Raw genomic sequence first — 26,277 nt, 5'->3', positions numbered from 1 at the left:
ACCAAATAACATCCTGCATTTTGCTCCTAAATACCACTGCAGCTCTTCAGGGCTCAAGGTTTCATTCATTACATTGCTGCAAGCAGAGAAAAGGATTTTTGAAAGGAGCTTTCCTAAGCTAAGCATCCAAGTCACAAAACACCTCGATTTTCTTTAGAAAGGCCCCCACACTATGAATGCAAAGTCCCTCAAAGCAGGCACTGGACAGGGTAAACATCTATCAGGCACCACTGCAGCATTTATGCATAGGAAAACTGCAACACCCATGTCAATTGAGATTTTATGTGCCAGTACTGCTGGCAGGTGCATGATGCAGTCATGTAGTAAGTTCTAGAAAATGATTCCTCATTATTCAAATGACTTGATAATTAAGAGCACTAGTATTTCAACTCCCAAGCAAACTTGGAGATGCATAATAAAACCACATTTAAAAAAAAAGGCCATAAACTAACTGATTTTACCTTAACCACAGCTCACTTGAATACTAATTCAAATTGCTAAATACTAATACTAAATTCAAATACTAATTCAATTGTAAAGTGAGCCATTCAGTGTAGCAAAACACATCTTACAGTGATTGCATGAACTTCTGAGCTTCCTTACTGCCTGCTGGATCTGATTTCCAAATAACAGGATGGGACTGCTGGGAGACGCTCTTGGAGCTTCATGGTAACATCAGCCTCACTACTGGGTGAGACATGAAAGATGGCAACAGCTCATGTCTTGCCAACAGCAGCCCGAATTCTCTGTGTTATAAGGCCTTTTAAAAGTTTTTTTAACTAATAGCAAATTGTTAAGAGCTTACAGGGATCTGCATAAACCAATCATTAAAACTACACGTATACCTTATATCTAACAATAGGTCCTTGTTCCATATTTCTTGCTACTCAGGAACTTTTTATACTCTTCTATAAACAAAGCACAAAGCCTCATTATTAAACTTTTCTATTATCGTGCTTAACCTATTTTTCCTACCTGCTAAGGCTTAACTCTACACAGCACAAAACCACGGTCTTCTTGCTCTACGTCCTCACTCTTGTATCTTTTTAACTCTAGGCCTACATCTGCACTGCTGTGAGAGTTTTCTACCTTTTTTATTTCCCACCCTGCCCTATGCCTTCACTCCTCCTCCTCCTCCAAAGTGGGGAATTTATTCCCACCAGTGTTTCCTGCAGCTTCCCAGCAGTAATATCAGGGAATAGGAAAAATGAGACAAGAACAGCAATATCCATGGAGTATCTCAGCAGCATCATTGCTGTGCTTGCAATCTGCTCCGTAATTCATCTGCTCACTTTCAGGGTGGGAAGAGATTCTGCTTAGGCCACAAATATGTGACAGCTCGAGGCATAAAGCTGGAATCTGCTGTGTCCTGGCAGCTGTGCCTCAGGAAGATGAGTGTACATTGAAAGGCAAGCATTTGGAGACACAACCAGTGCAGCCCAGATTCATTCAAGAGGACACTTGTCCTCACTGAAGCAGGCTGAGCACTTCGGAGCACTTGTTAGCACCACTGAAAGAAAGAAACCAATTTGACTTGCCCTGGGGCAAGTAATCTGTACCCTGCAATAACCCTGCAATACAGATAACACAATCATCAGCATAAGATACTGAGTAATGGAAAAATTAACAGCACTCAAGGATCATTTTTCTGAGCTTTTTTATTTTTTTTCCCCTAAAGGTTTATGGACACACAAGCGTGAAAACTAGTTGCTTTCATCAAAAGTTATTCTCTAGTTGGGCACCTCCAGTTGGGCACACCCCAGGTTCTTCTGCTTAGGATGAAAGGGTGCATTAATGTGCATCTTCCTTCTCAGCTTTGCTTCCAACCCATGGATGTGTTCACAAAACTGGTACTCCCTGGTGGAATTGGGCTGTATCTGGCAATCTGTGAAGCTACATTCCCATCAACCTGTGCAAGAAGAGCAGATGCAAAATTTTCACTTGGAGGAAACACTGACATGAGTTTACCTCATGAAGAAGGGGAAAACTTGATAAAGATATTTAGACATCTAAAGCAGTAAGCAGTCTCCAGACAGAATATATAAACCATAAATTAACCCATATAGTGCATTTCAAAATCCTCAGATGACTCCATATTTTTAAAAACACTTGTCTGATAAGATTCCACTTCCTAAAATACTTAAGAATTGTTGTCTAGAATAAACTTAAAGTAGCATGGCACATAAACATAAATAATTACAATTTCATCAACACACAGGAGGAACCCTTTTAAAATGGAAGCACAATAACTTGGGCAAACAGAAATTGGGCTCATTTTTTCATAATTCAGATTAAAGTTATATATTAGCTGAAGTACAGTGTTATTACTAGACCCTTAGGCTTCAGAGCACATCATGCCACATGTTCATTTGGCTGCTAAAAGGCAGCAACCAAATGATTAGCACTTTTTTCCAGGGACAGTTGAGATTAATAGTTTGAAGTCATTCCTTAATTTAACCATGAAACTTGAACATTTAAATTACAGTCAACTTTAATAACATTTATTTCAGAAAACTGTAAGCATGTTAGTCCTCAAGCACTGATTGTAAGATGGATAGAGCTGTTAGCCGTCTTTTCTGTAACTGAAAACAAGTTCCAACTATTAAATTTACAGAACTTGATAACAGTGCAGCCAACGCTTCTCTCTGCAAAGACCCAGAAACTGGGAGTGAAACCATCACCCTACTGAAATCAGGAGGTGATTTCCAGTGATTTTTTTTATGGCACCAAGCAGGATCTATTTGTTCCAGAAAAGATTTCCAGTGTGGATGCACGTGGGACAGGTGAGGGACACGACATCTCTGCTTGACTCTCAGAAGCTCATCACTCTTCTAAGATACTCCTTTTCTGAACAGGATCAGAAACCCTTACATTCTCCTTTCCTAGACAAAAAAGAAAGGGTATAGGGGATAAGAGAGCAATAAAGGAAATCCTAACTCATAGACATAGGCAAAAAATCCTCCTTGTTCTTCTGAGCAGAGCAACATCCCCAGCCTGGATACAGGCTTTGCAGATATTGCAGCACAGCTGAGGGAATTCCAGTTACCCTCAAATTGTGTTCCTTTCTTGTCTGCATGTACTGAAATCCTTTCCTTCTGTGATGCCTCTTCCTCCCTCTCAACTTTAGGAAGCCTCTTCCTCTGGCTGCTGGCACAGACAGCTCCTGTGACTGCTTGAGGACTTTTGAAAGATGGGTCCAGGCCCCGTTACCCACAAGCCTGCTAAGGGATAGCAAAGGAACTCCTCCCTGGAGTTCCCCCCAAGAAACAAAACACAAGCTCAGCTCCTGCAGCCTGGGAAGGCTCACTTGACTGTCTTTATCTGCAAGGACTCCATTAGCAAGTTCCCGTAACATAGAGTGTATTTTGAAACAGCACTGAAAATAAGGGATAATTAAAATGTACGAAGTGTCATCTTCATAAAAGCCACAGGACTAAATAAAGTCTTGGAGGGCCCTCTCCTGTACATTCCGTATTTCTCTACGTGCACAATGCACCTTCCTCTGTAAAATCTTTACTAGACAAAGCCAGTCTTCTCTGTACCTTTAAAAATATCAGAGGTAGTATTTACTAAGTTCACAAGGCATAGCTCCCAGTATAATTTTTCCTCCAAGCAGAAGACAGTTACAGGCAAAATTAACTCTCAGCTCAGATCTATGAAGATTCAAAATCCAAAACCCATTCTGGCAGTTATCAGGTTAGCAACAATTTGATTCATTAATGAAGAGCTAATCTAGACTCAGGAAAATTATTTTCTTTTATGTATCTAGCCTAAGAAAATGGTAGCAATTGTCAATCCTTAGACAACAGGATTGTCAAAGCAAAAGCTAAGAACTGCACATAAATGTGTACTTTTTCCTTCACAAAAAAATATTTACTCTCTCTTGGCAAAGCACCAAGAAATCAGATAGTAAGGGTATCACCGTAATGCTAATATTTATGTTTTACTGATTTTTGGTACTGTGAATTTAGATTAATGAGCAAACAGACCCCATGGAAACAACCTCTCTTACCTTGTCTTGGTTTGATTTATTAACCAATGCAATTACCAGTGACAAGCCCACAGAGAAATGCACTAAAGAGTTCAGAAAGTGGAAAACCTTACCCACATTTTTTTCTTTTTGCCAGAGTGACTCCTTTCTCTTACTGCAACCAAAGGAACAACAACAAAAATACCTACTTAAACAGCGAAACCCTATTACAACACTACTAACAAAGAAATACTGCAAAGACTTATTTTCTACATGGTTCATTTATTGTTACTGGACAAAGAAAAGAACAGTCTTTACGTTTCCTCACAAAATAAAGTGATTTGCAGGGGAGAAAACAAGTAGTGACCTCTCTTCCATTTAAAGGGAGCTAGATATGAAGCAGAAGGAAGAATGATGCTTACAAATCAACACCAAGCTGACAAATACCATACTTCTTTAATGCTCTCCAGAAAATGCTACAAAAAGGTACAGAAGCGTTTGTGGTAGATACTAAATGGTTAATATGTGGCCGGGATTCCCTGCCAACACAAATTCCGATGATTTGCCATTGGATGTTGTCAGCAGCAATGTCCTGTTAGAGCCCACAGAGATCCTCCCTGCAGCTTTCCTGCCTCGGGCATCTCTGATGTGCGGGATCAGAGTCGGCGGCGTCCCCGTTTATCGGGATGTTTCACTCCCCGCCCCGTGATGCTGCACACACACCGGGTACTGCTGCTCTTCACGGGAGAGCTCACGGGAGCAGTCGAGGCACCGAGGTCTAACGCGGTAGCTCCGTACAAAAACTAAAGGCATAAAAGCCTTTCTGGAAAGTAGTTTGCTTTCCAGGCAAACCTTCAGCAAAGAACAGCCCTGAAACATTCCCGAGTATTACACAGCTGTTTTATGGCTTCTGGAATTAAGGAGTTTACCAACACTCTGCAAGCGTCCTGCTACCCTCCGCTTGCATCCATCTTCATATTCGAACCACAATGCAAATATTATCTGGTCCAAACATCGCTGATCTAAATCAGCAAGTCATACAATACTGTCATATTAAACCAACACCAGGGCTTGTTTTCCTGCAGCATTCCTGGAGACTGCCTTCCAGATGTAATTACTATACAATATATATCAGAACCAGAGAGAAAGGCATCACTCCAAGGGCTGAAATTGAGAAGAAATCAATACAAAGAAGATAAATGTTTCGTCAAAAGCTGCAGAGGTATTAACCCTCTCCCCGGCTTAGTTTCGTTCTGCTTCAAATCATTCTACCATGTGAGAAGCTGCTGGAAGGAATGGGATGGGATGGTTCTATCTGCTTAGCTCTGAATTTCGTGTTAGGGAAAAAAAAAAAAAAAAAAAAAAAAGGGCATTCCAGGAAGAAAAATTTAAAGAAAAAAAATAAGGAAAACATAAGTGGAAGTTCCTATAGAACCTCTAGAATTTCATTATTTCTTTAGCCTCGCAGACCTGGCCGCGGCGCACAGCCAGGGCTGCTCAGGAGCCCGCGGAAAGGGCGGGAGAAGCCGCGGTGGGGCCGTTCCCTGGGAAGAGGGGCCGGCGCTGCCCCAGGCGCCTCACACGGCGCGGACCCCGCCGCGGAGCCCCCGGCCCATCCCCGCCGGGCCGGAGGAGGCCCAGGGCAAAGCGAGCCCGGCGAGCCCGGGGGGCGCCCGGAGCGGATCCCGCGGGGCGCGCGCGCGGCTCGGGAGCGCGCCGGGCGGGGCCCGCGCTGCGCGCCGGCGGAGGGGCGCGCGCCCCGCGGGGGCGCCGGCGGCGCCACAGCGCCCCTGGCGGGCGGCCCGGGCACTGCGGAGGCGGCGGGAGCCCGAGCCCCGCGAGTTCCCCCGGGCCGGGGGCAGCGGCGCGGCCGCGGGTCCCAGCGCGGGGCGGGCCAGCGCCCACCCGGCCCCGCTACACGCCAGCCCTGCGGACCGCTGCGGGGCGACAAGCGATACACAGGCACCGGCCGTGGGGTTCGAAGGGAAGGGGGGGGGGGGGGGGGGAGAACTGCGCGGTGGTCGCCGAATGCCCCCCGCCCGCGGAGCCCCTCTCCCGCGGGTGCGCGGCGCTGGCCGCGCAGCGCCAGTCCCGGTGCGGAGCGGGCGCGCAGCCCCGCGGGACTCCCCCCAACCCCGCCAAGGTCAGCACGCGGCACGGCGAGACCCCCACCGCGGACACGAGTGGGGTGGGGAGGGCAGGGACCGCCAAGTTTCTGCCGGGGGACCGGGGGGCTGCGACGCGGGGTCGGAGCGCGGAGTCACGCTGCCTTTCGGGGCGGCCAGCGGCGGTCCCGCAGCACAAAGGGAGCTCCAGGCAGCCCCACGAAAGAAGAGCAGCGCACAAGGACCCCCCCCGTGCCCGCCCCACGCCGCCGGGCGCTGCAATGCACCGGAGACAGGGGACACCGCGCCGGGGGCGCGGAGCCGAGCCCCTGCTCCGCTCACGGCCCCACTCGCGGGCAGCGCTGCCCGCAGCCGGGAGGGTGCTGTGGAGCCGGAGGAGGAGACCCGACGCTGGGGCCGCCCCGGCAAAGGGGCCCCCGCGATCCCCGGCGCATCCTCCGCGCTCGCGGGGTGCCCCGCCGGCTCCCTACGGGGGTCGCGGACACGTGTGGAGGAGGCACCGGGAGCCCCCCCAGCCGCCGCGCTCACTCACCGGGGAAGCACACCACATCATGGAGCACGGAGCTGGTGATTTTCAAGAAAAAGATCCACCAACACGGTTGCAGTAGCCTCCGCATGTCCAAAGCCGCACATCGAAAGGGGAAAGGGGCTAAAATAATTAACGCACAGGGGGAGGAAAAGAAAAGGGGGGGAGGGGGCAAAAAAAAAAAAAAAAACTTGTTGAAAATAAGTTTCTCCCCGCACCCCTGTTCCTGCGGGAGAAAGCGGGGGGCTTCTGCTCGCCTCCTCTACGGGGGGAAAAAAAAAAAATCCCTCCAAGCGCGGGGCAGGGGGAGGACAGAGAGGAGCGCCGGCGGGGCGCGGGGACCCCCCCGCGCGGCTCGGCGGGCGCGGGCCGGCGCGGCTCAGGCGGGCAGCAGCGGCGGGGCGCGCATGCCGCGGACGGGGCGCTCACAGCCGCCTCCGCGCACGGGCGGGCGGGCGGCGGTCAGCCGGGGCCCCGGCGCGCTCCATCCTGCCGTACAGGAAGTGGCGGGCGAGCCCGGATCCTGGCGGAGACTTTAAAGCGGGGCGAGGGAGAGAGAGAGGGAGAGAGAGCGCGGCGCGGCGGCGAGGCGAGGCGAGGAGAGGCGGCGGCGCGCCGGGCGCCCCGGCGGCGCGCCCCCGCCGCCCTTAAAGCGGCCGCGGCGGCGGGGCGGGGGCGCGCTCGTGTACACGCTCCCGGCTCCCGTGCACGCTCCCGCCTCGCCGCCTGTGTGCGTGGATCTGTGGGGGACGCCGCCGGCAGCGGCAGGGTTGGGGGCCGGTGTGTCACCGAGCCGCGGAAATTCGCCGCTTGCGATTTCGGGTTCCGCGCTCTCGCCCCGGCTGTGTCTGTTTGAAGTTACTTGTCTCATTATGTCGCTCCCCGGTGCGTGCTGCGGGGGGGGGGGGGGCCGCAGATTGGTGATGGGTGGGTGGCCCTGTCCTTCGTGGTACCCCCCCCCCCCCCCCCACTTGTGTGCATCACTTGGGGTACAGCCAGAGAGGTCCGACACCCCTCCCCGCCCCAAAACCAGCAGTTTTTCATCCCCTTCGATACCCTGTATGACTCCGTGGTCCCCCACAGAATCACGCAGCTCAGTGCTGTGCTGGGTATTTCCAGAAATCCTCATCGAAATCATACAGATTTTTTTTTTTTTCCCTCCTTCAGTGGTATGTGTCTTTTTGGGTACCGCAAGAGACACCTCCACCCCCACTACCCCTAGAACCACATAGATTTTCCTCCCCCAGTACAACTCATCATTCTGGGTTTTGCTGGAAGCATCCCACAAAATTGCTATTTTCCCCCCAATATTCTGCATTATACTACATATTTCCAGAGAGCCACCTCAAAATGAGATAATTGTTTGGTGCTCCTGCAAAGTCAGATGAAGGCTGTCCCAAGCCACTCTGCATCCACGCACCCCCTCCACACACACTCTCCCCGGCAGCAGTTTCTGAATGAGTGATAATTTTGCACAGGAAACAGAAGCAGAAAATGGTGTGAATTCAGGATGAAGGGCTGGTTGCTTGTACTTGGCATTTCCTGACTGTGCTGTGGTCTGCTGATACTTAAATTCATTCAGAGGCAGTTTTTGTCTGTTTCTTTGTTAATTACATCCATTCCAGGGATTCTGTTTCAGAAAGGAAAGGGTTTGGCCAGGTTTATCGGTGAGTAGTGTGCTCAGCTCTGGCTCTGTCATCTGCTGTTCTCCTCTTTGCTTACCTGCGAACCTTCCACATTTGTGGTGTTTCCAGAGGAGAGGGGATGGTCGGCAGGAGGAGGAACGGAGTAGCAAAATTCAGAAGTCATTTGTGGAGTGGCAGTGATTTTCTCTCCCCCTTCCTCAGCTTAGGGGTCACTAGAGCAGCGCCCTCAGGTACCTGGTACTGTCTGCACGAGGTTTTGTGTCCATCCAGGTTTGCCCCGCTCAGCACAAGATGCCAAAGCAGTGGATTATGCTGCATCCAAAGGGCCCCTCATCAGGAGACATTTGTAGGTTTTCCTTTGACTTTCCACATACCAGGTCATGACTGCCAAAAATCCCAGTTCGAAGTTAAAAGTGCAGTCCTTATTGGCCAAAACTGTTCATCCCAGCAGGGATTTTTCAAGTGTAAGGATTTAAGGACCTGAGTAGATGTTTTCTGCCCTTGAGGACATCACCCATTGGGGTGTGCAAAATTTAGAGAAGGTAATTGTGTAAGGATTTGTCTAAAGCAAAGCAAAGCAAAAATTTATAGGCCCTGGAGAAAGGTCTCATCCAACCTGTTCATTAAGTCATTTCCCAGAACAGGTGGCGTTTGAAGGTTGGTTTAAACTCATAAAAACTAAGATACAATTTTAAGAGCTAAATTTTCCTGATGTTTTTTGTTCCTAAGAAAATCAAAACCAAATCCCCACCTGCCTTGACCTTTTGGATTCTGCCATGACATCTGGGCTCAGTTACTTATTGGGCTGTTCAGAAAAACCTGCAAAATATTCCCCTTTCAGCAATTGATCCCAACTTTGCTGTTCTATTTCAGCAGATAGGGAGGCAGGTTCTACACCAATACTGAGACTTGCCTCTTCAAATGATGTCTCCCTGGTATCATAAGAGGCAATCTTAAAGTGTTTCAATCTAAAAGTGGGTTTCAACAGGTCTCATTACATGAGAAAAGTTATTACACACTATTGCAATATCACAAAAGAAGAGTAAAAGCAGTGGATTTTTTTTTTCAAAGAGCAGTTTGAATTAGTATTTTTCTCACTAGTTCAAAATCCTTTGCAAAACACTTTGCACCATTTTATATTTAAAACCTATTTTTAAATTAGTTTAGGGTTTTCTTTCCTGGAAAATGACAAACCTGAAACTGGACCCATATCTTGGAATTGGAGGAATTTTGCATTTTCCATTCTTGGCGCAAACATGAAAGTAAGATATAAAATGCATAATGAGCGTACTGTCTCCTGAGGAGCACAGATGACTTCAGATCTCTCTAAGCTGTTAAGGAAGATTTTAGAATGGCAGTGCTCCCATCAAAAACCAGAGGTGTTCAGGCTGGATATTCACAGTAGTCGCCTCAGGTCTGAACTTCTTAAAACAAATCTGTAAAAGCCCAATGTCAGCACGACCAGCTTGGTTCAGCCTGCTGTGGTACAACATGTACAATGACCCACTTTTCCTGGAGTGGGAAATCAATCATTGCATCGTCACACATCAGTTTAGGAGCTGTGGTGGCAGAAGTAGCTTTGTTTCGCATTAGCAATTTGGGTGGGCAGAGAAATGGAGAGATGGATGACGGAGATGCAGAGAACAAAATTAAACACGGTTAAATGAGAATCCATTTCCTGCATGCAGTATCTCTGTGCCCGAGGCACGCTGTCTATCAACAATACACAGGTACAAATTGGCCTGCAAAAGGATCTTTAACTACCCAAACACAGCAAAGTGCGTTAGCAGGATGCTGCTCTGCTGGGCTGGGGCCACCTGACTGTGGGGCAGCCACATTAGATAGGACAGCTGAGCCTTCCCAGTGACTGAAGTACTGTGGCGTGATTAAAATAACTGCTGCTGCATTGAAGGGATTGGAAGGGGACATTATAACCCAGTGCAGCTAAACCAGACCAATGGGTGCTCTGCAAACCTTGCAATATTTATGGTTAGCAAAGCAGGTGATGTCAAGGTGAGAGGAATGGGACCAGCAGCCCTGGTTTGCTTGGAGCGGTGAATAAAAGATAACTTCTATCCTTCTTTTCCCCCCTCCTGTTTGAACAAGTAATATTTTTATGCCGCCTTCATCAACATACAGCCATGACTCCTGGGAAAGAAATGAAAGTCTGTTAATTTATTTGATCAGACATGAGAAATAATAGAAAACTGAAACGAAGAGTTGTATTTGTCATATGTTTGAATTAGTGAAAAGCTGAAGAAAGCAGAAAAATATTGCAAGGAGTTCAAAGATGAGAGGTTTTATTGAATTAGAAAATTATTAATAGCATTAATCATTTCCAAAACAGGTTTCTTAACGTCTATAACGACTATGTAAAGGATTGGAGAAATAAAAATCAAAGAAAAAAGTCAGATACAGAAAGTTACACTTCTTTTAGTGTCTAGAAAGAAAGGGATGAATTTTCCTTGATTTACAGCCAGCCTCGCTGGAACGGTTAACCTGTGGGGAAAAGACCAGGTGAGGATCCAGCCCTGAAAGGATAATTCAACATGAAGTACGAAGAAGCAGCTACAGTTCAGATTATAACTAATGTGACGTATAAACTTCCAGGTTAATTCAGCAGTCCTAGTTCCTGTTCAGCTTTGCATGGAAAGGAAAAAAAGGATGCTGAACCTGTAGTTTCATAAATTATACTATTGCAGAATTAGTTTCTCGTAGCCTCAGGACAGATGCATTCTTCTCAAATTACGCTGTGAGGCTTTGAAGGTCTTAACAAGGCATCTGAGAACCTGCTGAGAACCAGAGATGGAGGGCAAGCAAAGTGCTGTGATAAAAGAGAGGCCTTTATTTCAATACAATCATAGCAATGAGCTGTGTTGTTTGATTTATGAAGACATAAAAATAAATGAACTCAGAGATGCAGGTAAAGCGAAAGGTATGAAAAATATTAATGGGTGATGAAAACTCTGGCTAAGACAGGCTGTGGGTCAGAGATTGCTGCAAGTATTACAGGTTGCACATCTACAGCTCAACCAGCATGACAGGAGTGAGCACTAAATTGAGAGATACTCCAAGATGTCCTGGCTGGGAAGTGTCCCACAGGGTTTGCACAAGGCTTTTTTGGAAGACCAATACATTTATTTTCTTGTGATCTAAAAAAAGGAGCCACCACCTTAGGGTAGCCTTAGGCTAAATCACTCAGAACAGACACTTGGTCACACGCTGAGATGCCTACTTGAAAACTTCGAATTAACCTTGAAGTCAAACAGTTCTTTTGTCTCCCGAAACGGCCTCAGAATGGCTGTGTTTGTACAAGTGTGCGTGGAGGGTTGGACTGATCAACAGCGAGTTTCTCTTTCTAAAGCAGCTGTAGTTCAGTCCTGTGGTACGACCTTGCTAAGGCCACGAGTGTGTGTTTAATTCACAAATCCTCTCCTGTTAAAAGGAGAGTATAAAAATCTATCATCAGTGTGGCAGCGAGCAGAGCAAGCATGTTCATGACTAGAGCTGAGGGATGAGATGAAAGACCCAGTTTTCTGTCCTGCTTGTCTGTGACCATGTCTGTGACTCAGTGGGAGTTACTGTCTTGGCAGAATTTAAGGTGGAAGGTGATGAGACAACAAACTTAGGGTCTTCCATTATTGGTGCAAATATTGTTTATAGGTTTCAATACTGTTTGGTTTCAGTGAAAGTCTTGGGATCCTCAGTTGCAGGAAAGCAGAAATGCTTTCAGTGAGAAGGCTCTGCCCGTGCTCGATGTTTTTCCACTATCGTGCAGCTTGCCAGGGAGATAACTGCAACTGTTAGGTTTTTCTACACAGTGAAGTTGATTCAAGGACAGGCAGGGTTTGCAGGCAGTGTGAACTCAGGCTGAATACAAGCTGCTGTAAGGAGCAGCAGGGGTGTGGTGTGCTGGATCTAGACATGTTACAGACACAGTTACCATGAGCAATCTTCTTGTCTCTGGTAAACTCACCTTCCAGCCCCCTTGTCTTCCTGGACTCCACAAAGCCAGTATCCAAATGAAATACCTACTCTTTTAAAGGCCTCATGCATTACAACCAAAACATCATTAAAAATATTGACGAAACTGGTGAGAATGAATAAATTCATTGAAGGTGGAATTTCTGCTGTTCCTTTCCCCTCTTTCAGTCCACTGCTGATTTCTGCCAAAGAAGTTAATGCGGTATGTCCCTGCCCTCCTGCACGAATGTCAAAAAGATGTGTCAGAAGCTACTGGTGAAGGGTAAAGACACAGGTGTGCTGTGGTCCCAAGGGGAGAGGCAATGATCACTCTGTAACAGCACATGACCTTCTGCTGTAAACCCATTGCAAATGGTGTCCAAAGCCAGACCCCTGGAATTGCTCCACAATGAAGACCAATCAAGCAGACTGCAAAAAACACTTTCCTAGTCAATCCCAGGGGAGCACTTGCGAGAAACAAGAATCTGTTCTATAAATGGTAGAAGCAGACTCCCAATCTGTTTAAGGAAAGAAGAGAAAGTTAAAGAGCAGCATTTGCCATACCCATATTCACTCAGAGATACACTCTCTTTGACTGCAGGAATAAGATGATGTTGTATGAAAACTTGTATGTTCTGGCTATCATTTTTAGCTTACAAGAGCTTGTACAGATGTGAATAATTACATTCCAGAAACTAATGCAGCCCCTGGTGGGAGGGTGCAGGGAGGAATGGCCTTGACAGAACAAGGAAAGAAACAACGCTTATGAGGTACAGGAAAAGTAACTCTTACTTTACTTTGAGTCTCTGTGTTGCAACAGAGAAATGCAGATTGAAGATTACAGCATAGTTCTGTCTTTGCTCTTCCTCTCTGGTTTCAGATCTCTGTGTTTTTGGTGTTTGAGTATTTTTTTTCCTTAAAATATTAGCAGTTACTCAAAGATAGGCTTGTGTAAAGCACTCTGGATTTGAGTGTGGACTGGTAGTACATTAGCTAATATGATTCCATTAAAAAGGGATTCCATAGTCAGTGTCCCAATTAAAGGAAAAAGTGTCAATATTAATCAACCTCCCAAAGAAAGGAATAAAATCAGATGCCCCAGTGACCTGTCAGACGTGAGTTATTCAGATCAATACATACCCATAAGCACCGATGGAGATAGATAAACAACAACAATGTATCCAGGCCACTGAGGTTTGGCAGTACAGCACACCCACAAAGTCTCCTTTGTATTCTCTATTTTGCTTTCCATTCTCTTATTCTCCAGTGTCAGGAGCATGAACTACTTGTCTGCAAATTCCTTTTTTTTTTTTTTTTTTTTTTTTTTTTTTTTTTGCTTGGAGTTCATCCTGTCTCCTCTTGATGCCTGGACTAAAAAGGATTTCTTGGAAGCGTAAAGATGCCGTCCCAAAAGTTGAATAAGCAGTAATCCAAATCCCTGACAGCTTACATCCCTAATGCAACTGAAATGATTTTCATTCATCTTTTCAATTGTCACCGAAAACAGATCCACTGCAGCTGGGCACAACTCCACTGGGCATTCACTTTCCTGGAACTGCACCTACTCGGGTCCAAGCCAAAGTTTTGCCAGTGCAAGGAGGGATGTGACCAAACACCGCAAAAATGCAGTTGTTATTTTCTACAGTGTTTTGCTGCTGTGGGAGTGTGGGCAAGGCTGTGCCCTTATCTTTTCTCCCCAGATTTCACGTTCATGATGCATATCTTTCTGCCATCAAGGTCTGGTAGTTACAGTGCACCCTGCTCACAGCTACAGTGTTGGAGGGTTTAAAACATTTTAGAATTCCAGCATCTCTTTTTGTTGATTTCAGATGAATGGGAGAAGAAGTTGCCAAATTCCTGAAAACAATAAACACTTTGGGCGCAATTCTACCTTTGTCTATGCTGGTGTAAGTCTAACCTCTCTTCATGCAGCTGACAGGTAATTTGAGACAGTGTAACATGGGGCAGAGTCAAACCCTTTAATTTGGAAGAAGACAATTGCTTCCTCTGGCCCATGCCCAAGAAAAGTTACAAAAGACATACAAAAGATAGTAGTAAAAACTGGTGTTTGTTTGGGGGTTTTTTTTGGTTTGGTTTGGTTTTTTGTGGTTTTGGGTAAAAATATTCAATTCTGGTCTGAAAACTAGGCTTTCATAGCTAAGCCAAAAAGTGGAAATGTTTATCATAAGTGACCTGAAGAGGAGTATGTTTTTAGAACCTTCAACTGTTGTGCTAGTCCACACAAATTTCCAATGCCAGTTTTAAAACAACTAATGATGTCCAAATAGATTTTAGCATCATATTAAAGGTATCATCTTAAGACACATTGATGGGGAAGAATGAAACTGAGAATTAAATTGTTTAGACTAATTCATAGCAAAGGAATATAAGTACGAGATCTCGTAATTCCTCCCATAGCTTCACATTTAGTAAAACATTACACTTTTTTTTTTTTTTTTTCCCCTGCAGCAGAAACACAACAGAACGACACTGCTCTCTCGGGGTCAATATTAATGGCAAACCGATGCTCATTTCTGAGCTGGGGAGTGTTCCCCGTGCGGCGTTTGCTGCCGGGAGCGCGGCCGGGCGGTCCCAGCCCGGCGGGCTGAGCCGGAGGCGGCTTCGAGCCACACGGGGGAGTCGCAATGCGCGCACGGCCAAGTTCGCGTCTCATAAATCACTCCTTGGAAACCTGATTTCTCCCTGCTGCCGCCTTGTCAGTCTGTCTGGGAGATAACACGAGATCTGCGACACTTAGCACAGCAAAATGCAAAGCTGGAAACGCGGTGTTTCTGTAACAGAACGGCCTCTAAGTACGGCGGGTCGGGGGGTTTTGGAGGGGGAGAAATCTGTGCCAAGCTTGATTCTCTTCATTGAACGCTGAGCCACCAGCTTGCCCGGTAATGCCATGTAGAACACTAAGAAAAGTTAAAGAAATCTCAGCCATCAGCAATAAAATACTAGCGATTTCGTGCAATCCATTAGGAAAGCAGAGGGTGTGGCAGGCTCATTGCGTGACGCAGCAACACGGAATCTCGGCACAGCGACAGTGGAACAACAGTGCTGGAGCAGGAGCCAGCAAACCACAATTCTCACTGCAATGTACTGCACAGCCTCCTACCACACAGCTGCAGGAATCATGGGTGTGCACTCTGATGCTCCTGTCCAAGGTATCCTGGGATCCTGACGAACCCCACCTTCAGTGAGTACAGGCCATGGGCCGTGGACATAGAGCCTGAAAATCCTGCAGCAGTGAACCATCCTCACTCCCCAAGTTCATCCCAAGCCGGAGGACGCAGCAGTGATGAGGGTCCTGAGCAAAGCACAGAGGGAAGTTCGGACAAAGATCTCTCAACGTGGCACAGGTTTTCTTGCAGTACTCAAGCCATCCTAATGAGCGTTCCCTTGGATTTTTATACATCGTTCTTGCGACCTTTCCAGATCACACAGGAGACTTACTTTCCCAGCTTATTGTTACCTGCTACTAATCCAGACGGCTGCTCGCACAATACACCATTATCCAGCAAAACAACATGTACTGACAAACGCTGTTCGGTGAGCACTGGCCACCAATCCGAGAGAGCCAGGGTCACTGCTGAACAATACCAAGAGAGGTCTCACTAGCTTCTTCTCCCTCCTCCATTCAATGGGCTGTTAATAGACAAGCTGTTAGAGAGAAAAAGAACTAAATAGTTTACAAGCTTACATTTGAAGGCCTGTGAATTGCATTAGCTGAGCCAGCTGAGTGAGAGCCAAGGCAATCTCCCCACGATTGTAGAAAATGTGGCATTGAGGCATGTGGAGGCAAAGAAAGAATGACAGTGACCAGGTTTACAATATGCAAAGCTGAAATAATTACTGCTTTCTGTGGCATAGAATTTTTAGCTGAACTACAATATGGAATCAAAGCATTCCGTTAAATGCACAAATGTGTTTGTGTGTTCATATTTTAAAACCTTCTCTCTTCTATGCAAATACTAATTTACAGCTTTAACAAAAACTTTCTGAAGCTGATTTTTATTATTTCCTCATTGGACCATTCCCCCTCCTACCTTTCATTCCCTACTGCAGAGGCCACTCTCAGGATGAGAAATGACCACAGTATTTTTCATTACTCTCTGGGTTTTTTGGGGCCTAGCAGTTATGAATAGGAATGTGAACCACTTTCAATACAATTACGTGGATAATAATTTAGGGTCTGTGGAGCCGGAATGTGCTACTGAAAATATTTGTAACCCTTTGGTTACCAGCCAAGAGATCGACATAATTATTTTTTAATATTTCATTCTGTCTTTCAGCTTTACCAGAGGGGGGAAAAATTTGAAAAGCAGCAGAACAAGTCAAATTAATATTAGTGAAATAGAAAAATTGAAAAAAAAAATGAAAAGTAAAGAATGGAACCATCAATTCATTCATTTTAAGACATTCTGTGGCAGAAAAGAATGAACAGTTAAAAACCAGCCACTATAGAACAATGATAGTTCAAAATTTCTACCTTTGAGAAAAGCTCAGCAACTTTCAAGGGGGTCGTATCTTCAAACAAAAGGATTGTTTTGGATCAAATACACTCTCAGGTAAAAGATTTCAACTTGCTTACTAATTTTCTTCTTTATATCGTTCTCCCCATTTTCCGTAGTCTTTGGTTAGAAAGAAGCCAGGTGCTGTCTCTAATGCAGTGCTGCAATGACAGCAGGAGGAGCTGGGGGGAGCTGGGTTAGTGCAGCCCTTACAAACAACCTGAGGGGCTCAGGCAATTGCTGCTGGGGCTTTCAGCAAAGGACAGTGATGGCTTTTGCTGTGTCCTCCACTAATGGGCAGCTGTCTTTGATAGCTCATTCAAACTCCAGTTAAAGCAGCAGAAATCAGGTTGACAGCAAACACAACTTTGGGTTTTTTTAAGGAAATTTTTGGTACATTGTCACATAGATCATTCACAAACTGGACTTACTTGGGTCAGTGATCCAGAAAACAGCTTTTCCAGTCAGACTTGAGCTTTGCCCATTAAACTTTGTCTCAAAATCTGAGTATATTTAACAAAGAGAAACCTTTTAGTCATGCTTAGAGTACCAGCCATCTATTGGTTATATCTGAAAGGAAAGTAATCCAGCATCCCTCTACATGGAGTCAGAATTTCTGCCACTATTTTAAGACCAATGGCAAAACTCATGTTGACCTTAGAATGGACAGACTGACTTTTGAATTGTTAAATGCTCTCTTTTGGTTCCAGTCCTCCAGTGTCAGTGCAGGTAAATCAGTATTTGGAATTAGTCACCCGAGATCAGACCAAGTAGAGATTATGCATTTTCAGGTCCTTGATTATGAAAATTTTTCAAGTATGCTGAGAAAAATTCTCTTTGAGGACTTCAGAGAAGCCATCATGTCAAGGCTATTTTTTTTTTTAGTGAAGCGCTTAGGATTTATCTGGTCAAAAACCTGGGAATCATTCTCTCTTGTTTTGGTGGGTTGCTTTTCCTGAGCTGTTCAACGTGCCCTCCTCTTAGATCCTTTCATTCAAGTGAGTAGTTTCCTTATATTGGCTGATCTTCATTTCTGCTTTTAATATTCTCTATCAATATTGTTGTAGTGCACTTATATTCTGTTCAACAGTCCCCTATTACTGTAAATAAAATGAGATAAATAACTTGGCTTTCCTTCTGCATGTGAAATATTTGGCAGCAGCCATCCCCACCCTTAACTGAGCACTTGACAGTGTCACTGTCAGTGGGTGTGAGAGCAGCTCTGCATGCCCTCACATGTCACCAGTGCCCATGCTGGTTAAATAAAGCTAGCTTGGGGTTTGCTGATATTTCCGTCTGGCTTTATCTAGCAAGCAGAGGTACCAGTGGCATCTGTGCATCTGTTGGATGTGCAGATGGAGGCAGCTGCCCTCTTAGACACTGGCAGCAACAGCAGTGTTAACACGGGCATCCGTGACCAGGCAAGATACTGCTTATCTGCAGTCTATGGTGAAGTCACTGAGGCTCCTGTTTTCAGATCAGGCAGGTGTTATTTCTATCTATCACTGACAGACCCGCGCTTAACCGGTCACTTAAATAACAACGATAAGATCCAAAACACAGCTTCATCTCCTTCCCGCTGGTGAACTGCGCGGACACTCGCTGTCCTCAGGGAAATAACCGGCACAGTCAGAGCACAGGAGGTGCATTCCTTTGGCCAGCAGGAGTGTGTACGGCGTTCCCAGCAGCTGCCCTCCCTGCGCATCCCGTGGTGCTGGCTCTGTGTCAGCCACAGGCCGTGCTGGAGGGCCGGGGCAGCTCCGGGGCCGCGGATCCTGGGCCCGCGCTGGATGCGAGCCCCCCGCCCAGCTTATCCTGCCTGCTCTGGGCACTGACAGCAGCTCACTGGAGCGCTTGACTGAATGCCAGGATCTGCTGGAGGCTCTGCAAGCTGCTTAAGCCAGCCCGGGGCCAACTTGATCGTTATTTGCCCCTGGCCCAGAAGGATTGGGCTGGGTGCTGCTCTAGCAGTGCCCAGGACTGGCTGCACCAGGTCTGAACGGCTCAGGACTGATGTTCCTCTGCCTCTGTCAAGGTTACAGCTTTCAGTCTTACTGCAGGTGATGCTGACTCCCCTTAAAGTCCTGTAGGTTTATTTCCTGTTATGTCTGTGAGGCACTCTGAAGATCAAACCTGGTGGAGGCTGAGATCCACACTGCCAGTAGTCATCTGTATTTGTTCTCCAGGAGAATACAGATGTGTCTTCCTGCTGTGCCCTGTGTGGCTGCGGCCCAGACAGCCTCTAAAACAGACCTTCACATGGGGGTATGTTCACATCCAGACATGCTGAAACAATGCCAACATTTTATCTGATGTCCCAAATTTTAAAGTATGGAGTTACAGGTTTTGACTCATTTTTATTTAAATACATACTTCAGATCTAAAAAGACTGTATTCTTTTAATTTTGTTATTGCAAAAGCAAATCTATTCCAGTTAGTTAATGCAAATTGCTTTGAAAAGGGCTGCAGAATATCCTTGTAAATATATTGTGGAAGCAAGTAATTAAGAAAGTCAAAATAAAAAGTAAAAATCACATGACTTTAAGAAAGCACATGAAGAGTAATCAAGCAGAGTAAAACTAAATAAGATTAATTTAAGTTACAGACTCAGTATACGGTGTATTGTATTCTTTGGACTGAACAGAATCGCATGCTGTGCAAGGGTGTTCTGAACTCCATTAAAGAGTAATCTTTGTACACAACAGAAGTGCTGTGCAAATAAATGTTGTGAGGCAAAATAAATAAGTTTTGAGAAATGAATGACTTTAGCAGGAGTTTGCCAATTAATTAGAACAAAGAGGGAAGTCTAGCAGACAACACAAAGAGATAAACAGGGAAGAGTTCAAGTTGCCATAACAGCTTTTGCTATTTTCTCACTTTACTTTTTGCTCATTCTCCTTCCTAAAAGCTTTGTGGGATTTTCTTTGAAGGGGTGAGGGAACCAAGAGGGTGCAGTGGCAATTTTGCTCACTCATGAAATGCTATCTTTGGGTCTTTCCTCAAAGAAGGTTAATTGTAACTTGATCATTTTGTTTTAACAGAGCAATGGAGTGTGAACTAGAACAGAGAAAGAATTAGAGAAGATTTAGTTAAGTTACATGTATTGTAGACAGCAAGACCTGTCCCCCTAAAGCAGTTAAGGAATTAACCAGTGCAATTTCATAATTATTAGTTATCATCTCTTGGAACCTGTGGAGGATAGGTCAAGTCCCAGAAAACCAGAGGAGGGCGGATATAGTACCTGCTTTCAAGAAAATGGAAAAAAGAACACTCAAGAAACCACATATTTCTCAGCCTAACTTTAAGCAGGTTATAACTGGAAAGAATATATTAGATACTATAACATTTGTAAATGACAGCATTTTGGAAGGAACTGGAAACACCACAATTAGAACTGGTGCTCTTGGTAAACCAGGGAAATGATTCCAATTTAACAAGGTCACATTCACTCAAGTGAGATAAAAAGAGCTATATATATGCAGGAGAAGCCAAATCTCTGCACACCAAAAAGGCAGGAGAAGCCTGGAAGATCTGAAGGTGATAACATCCACGGTAAATGAGAAGTGAGATGTACTCACAAGAAAGCAAATCTTGTAAAATGTACTAACAGTGGCACTGCTTGTAGCATGTCAAACATCATTACTCTGCTGTGCTGAGACCTATTGGAGGTTTACCAGTTTACCCAGAATGTGGTTTAAGTACCATATTTTTAAATAAAAGGTTCAGTCCCACTGGACAGGAACAGGAATAAATAGAAACCTATAAACGATGAGAAAAGGTTGGAGAAACTGAGTTTGTTTCCTGTACACAACTGAGGAGGGTTTGATAACAGACTTCCAGCATATAAGAAGCCATTAAAAGGAGATACTAATCCATTGTCCTCTGAGGTTAGGGCTGAAAATATTGCTTTAATTTCAAAGAAAGGAGATTTGGGTTATCTTTCTAACTATAAACCTAGGTAAACACTGGAACAGGCTGCTAGAGTGTCTGTAGAATCTCTATTACTTGGGGTCTTAAAAACGAGATTAGATAAAAGAGCTGTCTGCCTTGTTGGGTATATTTGATCCACATTCCTCAGCAGAGGTGGACTACACCAAACATCCTCTAAGCTCCTTGTCAGCCCTGCCTTCCTCAGCTCCTGAAATGCTGTAGTTGAACTTTTGTTGCACTCAAACAAAAAAATTAATAAAAAGTGAACATACAATCAATCAACAAAAAAAAAAATGCAAAAAGGAACTTGAGAAGGTGCTTCTTGGCATTGCAAAGGTCAGAGGTGAGTAAAACAAGTCAGAATCTTTTTGCTGATTCTGACTGTTCCAGAATCCAGCTGTGTTTTAACAGAAGTACAGGACTTAAACAAAGAAGGAGGGTGCTGAAGGTGGGGAAGGCAGAATTGGAAAATAGCAATAGCTATTCTGCTACCCATCCTTTAAGCTTCTGTATTGTGTCTCCTGGAAGAGAGGGGAAGCTGTGGTTCTCTTTCTTTCTTCTCTCTGCTTTTGCAGAGTCCAGATGCAGATGCATGACTAAGAACTCACTTGGGGCTGAAAGGAGCACACCAAGGGGTCTCTCTGAACATCGTGGCCAGCATTTCCCTGTTCTTGTCTAGCCCCTCACTGCCTGTGGATTGAGGCAGAGGATCCCCAGAATGGAGCCCAGAGGATGTGTAAAGGCATCAGCAGAGGAAAGCAAGAGAGTGGTTCATGCAGGTTCCTCCCTCGCACTGCGAAAGCTCATTCCCCACACACTGGTGTCCCAACACACAAATTTGCTGGGACAAAAGTGGCAGATTCAGCAAACTCTGGGGGGTAGTTTAATATTTCTTTAACTATCCTCAGGCACTATTTTTTTTTCCTGTATGTTCAATTAAACTGTGGATTTATTGATAAATAAATCAAGTCTCTGCTTTCAATTTTTGCACTGAGGGAAGCCACAGCTGAGTAGCAGAATTTCAGGAATACATTCATCTAAGCATGTGAAATTCTCTTTGGTCTTTGAATACTCTTTCAGATAAACTACACTTACCATGTTTATGGAGTACCAGCTTTTCAACACTTATTTTATAATCCATAGTCCCTTGCCCTTTTGCAAATAACTTCTGCTTTCTCCAGAAAGGCAGCCTCTCTCAGCTCACATAGCCTATGTGTCTCAGTCTGCATTATTTATACCTCCACTAAAGCCATTTCTCTTTTCCATGTTCTTATAATGGTGCCTATCATGTAATATTTGGGCCACTATTTGTTGTTGCTGATGAGACTTTGGCCACTGCTCCCACCTTTATGGTAAAAGCTTTCAGCAGAGTTCTGAATTGCTGGGCATCCAGCAGAGCCTCAGTAGCAGCAGATGTCCATTTCACAAGTGAGTTACCGGTGATATCTAAGGATGTTTGGAGTTTGATCTCTGCTTTTCTGAATGATGCGTTTTCATTTTGAAAACTCATGGTGTTGATGCTTGCTTCTAAGCCATCATAGCTTTTAAGTTTCATCCAGCAAGACATCAAAGTCAGAGCCCACAGTGTATATTTCTTGCTCAATTACACCAAGAGAGGTGTAGATTTTCTTTGGACAAGTTGCCAGCAGTGGTTCCTACAGATTAAGTCCCTGTTTGAAAATATCTGTATTTCACAGCTGAGGGATGAAGAGAGCAATACTGTCCTCTTTTTCTTCCTCGTGTAAATGCCTTAACTAGGAAAGATCCTTCCCAATCCTGCCCATGCTGAGGCTCAGAGAAGTGCACTGTCGCAATAGGACACGAAATAAAGATGCTTGACTCCAGACAGGAGGCAGTAGAAATCAGAAGGCTTTAGTTACAATTTATTGAGCCCTTCTATAACATGCAGCACTAAAAGGCTCGTTATTGGTCCATAGGACTGACACTTCTCCCATTTGCTCAGTAACAGAAATAGCAAACACCTGTTGTAATGGAAAAGAACATTGTTTACACAAGGTTGTTCTGGGAAAAAGAAAACTGTTGAAAAGTTTCCCTTGGGAAGAGCTAGCAATTCTCAGGCTCAGAAAATACCGGGTCCACAGTGCACTGTGCCATCATCAGATCGACATTCAGCACCCCTTCCCTGTCCCCTGGCAGCCCCTCAGCAGCCAGTGCTGATGGTTCACATGGGAAGCACCAGCTCTCTCTCTCAGGGACGGGGCTGGCAGGACTCGATGCCTGCGAGTCCTCCCAGCACGGCTCGTTCTGTCGTGCCCTGCAGGGGGATTGTAACTGCGTGGAGATTTCCAGCACAGCACCTTCTGCTGAGCTACTTACACATGAAAGGAATCCCTGTAGTGGGATACACCTGGGAAATAATCTGTTCCCAGGAGTTGCAAAGGAAAGGCTTCTGGGTTTTCAGTATCAATATTTTATCAAGCTATAAACACCTCCCCCAGAGGAGGTGTCTGCTCCCCAATTCAGTCTGTTGATACTTTTGTCTGAACTAAGCAACTCTGTCAATTGTAATTACAATTTATAAATATTTTATATTACTCTAAAATCAGATTTTAAAATATTTAAATTAATTTGGGCTGGTGAATTTGATAGCCTGGAATTTGAAACTGAGCTTTTCTAATTCTCTGTGCATTTCAGCTTTTAGCTGTAGCTCAAACACTCCCACTTTCTGCAGGATAAACCAATGGGAGAAAATTTTACTTGCAGTATACAAATGGTTTGACTCAGTTTTCCACATCCTGTGTTTTCTGGCAGCTATTACAGCTCACTGAAACCAGACTGAGTATCCACATTGCCCAAGTATGATTTTAGATGGATGGGCACCACAGAGGGTCTGCCTGAGCCTTGTAAAATTTCACAGCACAACTGGGATTGATCTGTAAAATGTGAGCCTGTTGTGATCTATCCTGTAGTCATGCTGTGTGCTGTGCCCTGCACAGCACTACCTGGATTTCCTAACCTGTGCTTCAGCAACAAAAAGGTTCAGTGAATTCTCACAAGATATCCTTCTCCACACTGTATCCAGTAACCCCATCAGGGTCTACAAAGGATATTTTCAAAATATTGTGTGTCATATATATGCCATGGTAATTGCCAGTATGTCCCAGAAATGTGCTAAATTCTATAGTGACTACTTGTAGGAATAATCCCACAGACTGTATGCTCAAAAATTAGTTTTTAATTTGACGTGTGTGATACATATAAAGGAAACTCTAAGAGCTGAAAGTTATTAGTGTGATGGTTCATTTAACCAGGTAATGTCCTGTTTGAAGTGAATTACCATTGAAGACAATGTTGAGCCCCTGAATTTAAAAGGCAAGGGAAACTATTATGCTTATCAGAGTTGGGGTTTAGGAAGGTTTTCTTTTATGAAGAAGCTCAGACAAGCTGTTATCTTTAATAACTAGCTACTAGTCTGAATTTCAAATCAAGTACTGTCAGTCTTATTCATCTACGAGTTTGTGCAGTGAATGCACCTTTCAGGAGAAGAAGAGAAGAAAGCAATCATGGATGAGGGAACATTCCTGTAAACTCCATTACAAATTATGGAGTTACTCACTTCTCACTCTTTTTGACCATAAGGTGCAAAATGACATTTAAGAAACTTGTCTGGTGTGAAGCTCAAGATACTGAATAGTGAAGCACCAAGTATTGAAGACAAAGCTGTGTGTATGAAGCTGTGCCAAGGAAGGTTTAAGTTAGATATCAGGAAAAGGTTTTTCACCCAGGGAGTTGTCAGGCACTGGAACAGGCTCACCAGGACACAGCACAAATCCTGCCAGAGCTCATAGAACACTCAGACAACACTCTCAGGTCCATGGTGGGATTGTTGGTGTGTCCTGTGTAAGGCCAGGAGTTGTACTTTGATGATCCTTGTGGGTCCCTTCCAACTCAGAATATTCCATGAGTCTGTGATTAACTGATACCGTTCAAATATTACAGTAGAGTTTAGGCCAGTGAGGCCAGGGTCTTGGCTCACACACTTGGAACTGCTAGAAAAAGCAGGAAGTTTTGGATGAACATATATTTAGGATCTTTTCCTTAAATCTATATCTTGCTCTAGATTATTACCTTGTGTATTATCCATAGGCTGAAGCAAACTACATTTTCCCCTATTATCCTACTTAAACCCTAGAAACAGGGTTTATTTCACACACAGTGACTAGGTGGGAGCAGTGTGATTGATTTTCGCTGTGACAAAAGCCACCTGGTTCTCCCGGAGAGAGGACAGGGAGGGGGAACCAGACACCCTCTGATGAGCTCTTCATATGTTTCTGCTCTACTAAAGTTTATCTAAGGCCATTTTTCCCACTTTGACTCTTGGCAAGCCATACTTTGTATTCAAAGGAAATCTGTCCCAGGACTGTAATCACGGAATTAATAGACCTATGCAGGGCTTCCCTGAATCTGCATTCACTGAAAAACCCCGTACCCAGCACGTCTATGAGGAGCCATTCAAGCAGCTGCCTGAGTGCATAAAGCATTTGAAAACACTGGCCTTATCTCCTCAAGAGTCGACAGCAAAATGTACGGCCATGTTGAGGTTTCTGGCAGTTCTAGAAATAGTGCCTGCTGAGCAAATAAGGTCAGAGTGGGTGGGTGAAAATAGATTGTTCTCAAAATTTAGCACATAAAACTTTAAAAGTGCTTTATGAACAGAAATCATTCTCTCAGGTCTTGATCCTGCAAAAGTTCATGTGGGTAGACTTCTCAAGACCATAAATTTTAAGACCTGTTTATGTTTTTGCGGGGTGGGGTTTTAGGCTAAATAAAAATGTGAAAGATTAGCCACAGGAGATTTCACCTGGAAAGGAAGACATCCATGCCTTTCTCTTTATTAGTTTTCCTGTGAGAAAAATACTTGACTAACCTTTTTTTTTTTTTTTTTTTTTTTTTTTTTTTTTTTTTTTTTTTTTTTCCCATTTGCCCACTCTTTCAAAACTTTAGAAGCACTTCCTCTAAGGCACTTGTTTTGATTTTTTCACTGAGGTATTCTAGGAACTCGCTTAAATCATTTGATGTTTGTGTTAATAACATAAAATCTTAGTGATCTAAGATCTTTATGTAATTAAGCAAAATAATACAGCTCTCTACATGGAACTAAAGTAGTTGGGGGCAATTCTCAGTGGAAATAAGGATGACTCATTCCTCTAGCAACACCAAGAATAATGTATATATATGCTGTAAGTTCCCAAATGGAAAATAAAAATGGGGACATTTATATAATAAAGGGCTTTTTTAATCTGCATGAAAAGATGACAAAGTATTTGTGCAGCTGAGACTGTATTCAGGAATGTGTTTACCAGTACCCAAGTTTATTCTCAAGAGCAACATCCAGTGAATTAGACTATACTGCTTGTATTTTTAAGTCTCACATACTTGTAAAGTCATTATGCTGTCAGTCCTTTCTGATACCAAAGTCTGCATGCTGTGCATTTAAGGGTTTAACATGAAGGACTGGAAAATAATTTCTACATTTAGGCATCTGGAACCATTTAAGATGGGTGCTTTGAGAAGAATCTGAAGAAAGAAAACCTTGTAATGAAAAAGTAGCCTGAGGCGCTATTAAATCACTATCTTC

General features: G+C 44.5%; 1 protein-coding gene across 1 annotated transcript in view; it reads right to left on the bottom strand.

The window, feature by feature from the left end:
- Window positions 1-7,266, bottom strand: part of PTPRG (protein tyrosine phosphatase receptor type G) — a 391,196-nt gene extending 383,930 nt beyond the window's left edge. Inside the window, exon 1 of the mRNA XM_066195198.1 lies at window positions 6,629-7,266. Coding sequence (XP_066051295.1) covers window positions 6,629-6,713 — 85 coding nt within the window. The 5' untranslated portion in view covers window positions 6,714-7,266. The remainder of the gene's footprint in view (window positions 1-6,628) is intronic.
- Between the last annotated feature and the right edge of the window lie 19,011 nt (window positions 7,267-26,277).

The sequence above is a fragment of the Chamaea fasciata genome, unplaced genomic scaffold (genome assembly GCF_029207755.1).
Source record: "Chamaea fasciata isolate MVZ Bird 193981 ecotype frontalis unplaced genomic scaffold, bChaFas1.0.hap1 SCAF_13, whole genome shotgun sequence".
NCBI classification, from domain to species: Eukaryota; Metazoa; Chordata; class Aves; order Passeriformes; family Sylviidae; genus Chamaea; species Chamaea fasciata.
Note: the sequence above shows the minus strand (reverse complement) of the source record. Positions and strands in the feature narration are given on the sequence as shown.